Below are 6493 nucleotides of genomic sequence, written 5' to 3'. Positions count from 1 at the left end.
GGGGGGTGTGGTGGGGAGGGTGGGGAGATGCATGGTCTTGTTTGTTGTATGCTATTTTTCCTAGTTATGAGTTATGACATACAAAGATGTCTGTATCTCTTTTTATTTCGTTCCCTCCACTAAAATTTAAATTAAGAAACAAAAATGCTTTCTCTAGTGGTACTTAGAGTCAAGAATAAGAATGGTCTAACACAGAAAGGCTAGTATCAATTGATTCCCAGTTCCATAATGACAAAAATTCAACATTACTCACATACAACACATTTCAAATTAATTGATGGTCAAGATACAAGATTCAAATCCAGCGGTTGAAATAATGTTTGTGCATTTATTGCCTCTAGACTTGCTCGTTTCAGAAAAAAAAAAAAAACCTGGAATCCGTATTCCTATATATAAGGGTGCAACTCTGGCGGGCAGGCCTAGGTTTTTTAAAACCGAGGCTTTATACCAAGGTCACTTATGTCCAGCTCAAGTTACATGGTCTGGCCCAACAAATGGGCTCCTCAACCGGGTCTGCCTAGAATAGCTATATTTTTGGGGAAAAATAACGTTACGTGGTCCTGTGGTCTTTGCACTAGGGGTGTCAATTGGTCGGTCCGGCTCGGTTTCGGTCCGGGTTGAGTCAGTTTCTGTGTGGGAAAGTTGAAACCGAAACCGAATCAATAAGGAAATTCCGGTTTTAGTTTGGTTTCGGTTTTGGTGCGGTTTGATTTTGGTTTATCTTCGGTTTCTTAAATCGATTTGTAACCGGGTTGGTTTTGATTTTTGGTCTAGTTTGGATTCGACTTTCCATACAAATGTATACAAAACTATGCAAATTTTGATTTTTTTAATGAGTTTTGGAATGTTTCGGTTTCTTACCGGTTTGGTTTCGGTTTCGGTCTGGGTTTTGAGCCGGTTTCGGTTTGGTTTTGGGTTCATCTAGTTTTCGGTGCGGTTCGGTTTGGTTTTGGGGTTGCAATACTCGAAATCGAACCGAACCAATAAGGCTTCGGTTCGATTTGGTCCTTGTTATTATCGGTTCGATCCAGTTGGTTTTACCGGTTCAGTTTAGGAATTGACACCCCTACTTTGCACCAACAAATGGGCACAAAGGGACATCAACAGGGGTTGATATTTTATATTTTGCAAGGGTGAGGGCTGTGAGGCTTTTCTTTTGCCTCCAACTGTGTCCGAGTGCAGGGACAATGCGACCAAATAATATTCTTTTCCTCATTTTTTTTTTAGTCTAAGATTAGAAAAAAAGTATATTATTAATAAAGAAATAAAAAATATAGGATTAACGTCCAAACTGCTAAAGAAAAAAAAGTTGACTCTAACCTCCACCTCTGCCGGGCATTGTCATCAACAGAGTGAAAGAATCAACCACACTAATAAACAGAAATTGGCTTACATAAATTAATGGAATCTGTACTGAGTTCGTTCCTGAGCATTAGGGGTGTCAATTAGTGGCCTGACCCGACTAAATCGATTGGGACCGACCGTTTATAGACCGGCCCGACCCGGACTATTTATTAAATGTGTCGGGCTTGAGCCTGGCCCGTTTATAAATGGTCGGTCTCGGTTTTACTACTTAGACCGTCAGGCGCCCGACCGAGACAGACCGAATAACACCCGACCGAGACTGACCTATTGTGCACCGACTTGGCCCGACCCTTTAATGATTGTAAAATACCTATTTTACCCCCCAAATTAAAGAATAAAAACTAAAAAGTAAAGACATGTTCACATTTTAAATAATGGTTATATTTGGTATAATTTATTGATTTATTGTTATTTTTTTGGGCTTGCATGAGTGGGCCGGAATATAATAGCACATTTTAAAAAGGGCCCGTTTAAAAACCAGTTAAAGCCCGTTTAACATTAAACATGTCTGTAGCTCGGTTAAGGTCCGACTAAAGCCCGATTAAGGTAGCCCGATTATAGCCCGAGACCGACCGACCGAATATAAAGTGTACCCTGCCCTCAATAACTAAGCCCGATTAGTTAAATGGGCGGACACGGTGTAGCCTTTGAAAGTCTTCAAGCCCGATTAAGCCCGATCAAGCCCGATCGAAACCGAACCGACCCGACCGGTTGACACCCCTACTGAGCATCCCACAAGATCTCATTTGGAACGAAAGATGGGGCACTTTCTTGATATCATTATTTTTATTATTTTTATTTTTTTATTTTTTTGTGTGTGCGGTTGGTGGGTCGGGGGGGGGGGGGGGAAGGCATTGTTTGAACTCAACTTTTCCAATGGAAGGACATTAAAAGAAATGAAGCACTTATCTACATATGCAATTAGGGGTGTAAAAAAAGACCGAATCAGCCCTAACCTGCCTTAAGCTCGAACAGGGTTTGGGCTAAGATTTCAGCCCATAGGGTGGGTTAGGGTTGAGATTTTCAGGCCTGAGGAAGGGTTGGGTTGAGCCTAGGTTGAGGTCTCAACCCAACTCAACCCAACCCGACCCGACCCGACCCAGCCCAACCTAACCATGTGTATTAAGTATATAATCATATAAATATGCTAATAATTATTAATAGGTACTTATAGAAAAAGGTATTTCATTTTCCACAATCTACATATATATGAAAACTTTGGTCTTTGGCTTCTTGCAATGCATTAAGATCAAGCAACCAAGTAACCAATAGTATTGGGTTGGACTGAATTGGGTTAAGCTTGGCCCAATTAGGGTCTATCAGGGCTGAGTTGGGTTGGACTAAACCCGACAGAGTTGGGCCTGGGCTGAGATATTCTAGCCCGACCTAGAAATGGGTTGGTTACGAGACCCGGCCCATTGACACCCCTATATGCAATACTATACATAAATTGCGTTCAGCTTCATGTAAATCGGAAGTGGGCTGACCTTGGCCAAACCAGAGGCTCACCCTAACTCAGCCCAGCCTAACCTCAGGTTAAGATTTCTTTATCCTAAGCAGTCTATATACCCAAGCCAAGCCTAAGAAAAAGTTGGGCAGGCCAAGCTTGGGATATGTTGTGTTTCTGGTCCACATTATATCCCACTAGTTATGTTTTCTAAATCATCCATTTTTTTATTATTATTATTTTTTTTGGTTAAATCTAAATTGTTTGTTTCCATTAAGAGTTGCGAGAGTGCAGTAGTAATGTACAGTTTAGACTACTAGTACACATACATAAATATACATGCATGTTTGCTAATACAAAATGGGATTTTTAATTGAATTATTATTAAACTCTAAAATTTGACAAGTAACTAATCTAGACCATGTCTTTTTTATCCAATAATGGGAATAAACATATCATCTGTCCACGTAGAAAAATAAATACCTTATGACATTTGAAAAATAAACAAACTTTTATTGCAATAATAATTCATTATATATATATATATATATGTATGTAGGATGATTGAAAACTTGAAATACTATAGATTAAAAAGATAATAGGAGAGGGCTGAGTTATTTTAGTATCTTAAGTAAAGTATATATATATATATATATATATATAGGCTCCAAAAAATGTAAAGATTACAATAAAGGAACTTCATGCACTATCCAATTATATATAACTTGAATAACTAGCTGGGTGTGAGGAAGTTATAGATAGCTCAGTGGAATTCAACCTTTCCATCCTTTCCGTGATCATCAGCAGCATCAGAAATCTTTTCCAAGGCATCTTTCAGGCATGAAACAAAGACTTGGGCATCAATAAACTCCCTCTCTGTTCTCACCACCACCTTCAGCTTTCCCATATAACTCACAATAGTGAATATGAGGCTCTGAAAAATCAAAGGTGTAGATTTATATAATAATCATTTTGAAACTATATATATTTGATGATCATGCATTGGAGGATGAAAAAATTTTCATCCATTTTTTGAAAAATAGGCATGGGGTGGAAGGGTTTGATTGTATTTAACCAAAGCTGGTCGAATAAGAAATCAGTTTGGTTCAATTGATTTGACCAATTGGGTGTAGGGTTGATGCCCTAGTCACAAATGTGCATGGAATGAGCATCTTATCTAACCCCACTAATCCCTAAGAAAAACCAAGGAGCCATTACTATTTCCCTAGTGAGAGAAAAACTAGATTCAGAATAATATTGGAGGAGAAAGAAATAGCACTAATAAGGAAGCTTCCCTCTTTAATGGAACTAGCTATTTAATCTGAGAAAAATCTAAAAGAAAAATATTATAACTCTACTCTATGAATGTGGCATGCAGGGGTTATCCGTAGAATGCAGATTCCAAGGGATCCAAGCTTGAATTTTCAAGCAATTTTTAGAGTATCATGTTGAAATTAAGGTGGCAAAGTCAAATAAAATGTATATGAAGAGCTGATCTAGCCACTCCAGTCCCTTGGATTGATATATAGGTCACCATTTGGATCAGCTACATGTCGACTTGGATGGGTAATGAAAACAAAATCCACCATAGAGAGATAGGGATGAGTCTAGATCTCCTCCACATGGAATTCCATCGTATCATTCATGATATATTAGATCTAGAGTCAATGTTGCAATAATTGCTCTGACTGGTGGTTTGAATGTCCCTTACCGCGGCAGATCCAGAGTCCAGACTCGATAGGGGACCAGGAGATACAAGTAAGTACCTGAGGAATGCCCGCGACAGTGTAGTAGAAACTGTTGATAGGATGATCTGCTATCACAATTTTCTGTGAAGGACCAATCAAACTAGATATTGAGATGCTTGTGTTCTTGAAGATGGCATGGACGTACCCTGCTGCAACCTACAATATTGCAAGTATCCATTGAAATCTTTAAACCCTTTTTCTTCTTCCAATTATAATTATTATTATTATTATTATTATTATTATTATTAAAAAAAAAAAATGAAAAACCTCTGGGCCTTTCAAGCTACTAATGATGTTCCATATCCTGCTAGTGAAGTAGAGGGCCATTGAATTCCTTTTTCGCCTGAGTTCATCCTTGGCTTTGATGATGAACTCCAAGGGATCAACGTTGTTGAGATCCTGATCAGAAGATGTGGATGGAAGTGCTACGTGCAATAAGCTGAAGTGATTCCCCCATATGTGGGCTTTAAGCATATCTGCGATGGTCTTAAACCCTCTCAACATCCTTGCATTCACAACCACCAACGCTGTCATGCGTGTGGCACCATTAGAGACCTTCCCAGTTCGCTGAATGTAGAGTTGGATGGCGTACGATATCACCCCAGTCATCACTTCATTAACAGTCGTCTGTTTCAAGTTTAAGAACAATGACTTATTTTCTCGTCTTAAGTCCTTGACAAGTAAAAGTAATTGGAGAGAGAGAGAGAGAGAGAGAGAGAGAGAGAGAGAGAGAGAGAGAGAGAGAGATCCTTATCAGACCAATTTATTTTACTTTATCAACAAAACATTACATAAGATCATGTCATTCTCATTCATTAAATGTCTTTTTTCTTTTCCTCCACCAGATTGGAACATTCACCACTTTATATTAGGGTTCACAAAACCCTATAGGATTTTTATTATGTTTTATAAAATACCCTTCTGATACTTTTGCATCTTTACCTGCCGTCGTGAATGGAATGTGAATGGGAATCCTTTCACCATGGCTGAAGAAAAATTCGATTTTTTTTTTTAATAATTTATAATATCCTAACATTCATGTTCCTTTGAGGGAAAATCTTATTATATGCAAAATGGTGAACTAAGAAGTTGTAAAAATATTAATCATATTTGTTTTCTGTTAGGTAAATTTGATTATTTCACACAAATAATGCATTAAATAAATTTCAACCTTTTGAAATCTTCTTTACCCTTGCAATAAATAACTCCTGAAAATAAGACAAGAGATGATGAAAAGGTTACAGCTTCTAAATTCATCACTTTGGTGACAAAAAGTGGTAGTTTTAATGGATGCATCTTACTGGCTCCAATTCCAAAATTGTAAATTAAGAAATTATAATGTTCTTGATTACGTATATTTTATTCTAAAAAATTATTTAATATAGAGATAAAAAGAGATTTTCAAAATAATTTAAAACTAACTTGTCATTGTCATTATTAAAAATTATACATTTTTCCAATAAACAATTGAAATAACATAATATATCCTCATTGAATAAAAAAAATATTATATACAAAAAGGCAGAAAAATGACTTCTTTATTTAAAAAAATTTATAATTAGTAAATGACGTGTGTAATTGCCTCATGAGGAGTCTAACTTGACCCAATGAGTCGAGTTTTAGGGGTTATAAAGCAGTGAGTAGTGGAGTTGAAATAAATTGTCTTTTTTTTTTTTCCAAGTAGTGAAAAACACTAAACACTTCGTGAGATGAAAGTCCCTTGTCAGCTTGGCTACTAGACAGGATCATGTTCATGTACGAAACACAATCTCGTACGTCCTTGGTTCATAGATTTAGAATTCACTTTCTCTCTCTTCATCTAATAGGTTCTAAATCCACGGACCAAGAATTACGAGAGTGAAACTGATACGGATTCCTTGGCTACCCTTGGATTTGAAATAAAATATAACTTGAAGTGGTGTAAGATTACCAC

At 37.2% G+C, this 6493-nt stretch overlaps 1 protein-coding gene across 1 annotated transcript in view; it reads right to left on the bottom strand.

Moving 5' to 3' along the window:
* Window positions 1-3495: 3495 nt before the first annotated feature.
* The window catches only part of LOC122064218 (wax ester synthase/diacylglycerol acyltransferase 4-like), a 4189-nt gene continuing 1191 nt past the window's right edge, over window positions 3496-6493 (bottom strand). The window contains exons 2-4 of the mRNA XM_042627938.1: window positions 4828-5187; window positions 4579-4716; window positions 3496-3746 (exon numbers count right to left, since the gene is read on the bottom strand). Coding sequence (XP_042483872.1) covers window positions 3576-3746; window positions 4579-4716; window positions 4828-5187 — 669 coding nt within the window. The 3' untranslated portion in view covers window positions 3496-3575. The remainder of the gene's footprint in view (window positions 3747-4578; window positions 4717-4827; window positions 5188-6493) is intronic.

The sequence above is a fragment of the Macadamia integrifolia genome, unplaced genomic scaffold (genome assembly GCF_013358625.1).
Source record: "Macadamia integrifolia cultivar HAES 741 unplaced genomic scaffold, SCU_Mint_v3 scaffold1563, whole genome shotgun sequence".
Lineage (NCBI taxonomy): Eukaryota > Viridiplantae > Streptophyta > Magnoliopsida > Proteales > Proteaceae > Macadamia > Macadamia integrifolia.
The sequence above is the reverse complement of the archived record's forward strand: the minus strand, read 5'-3'. Positions and strand labels throughout refer to the sequence as shown.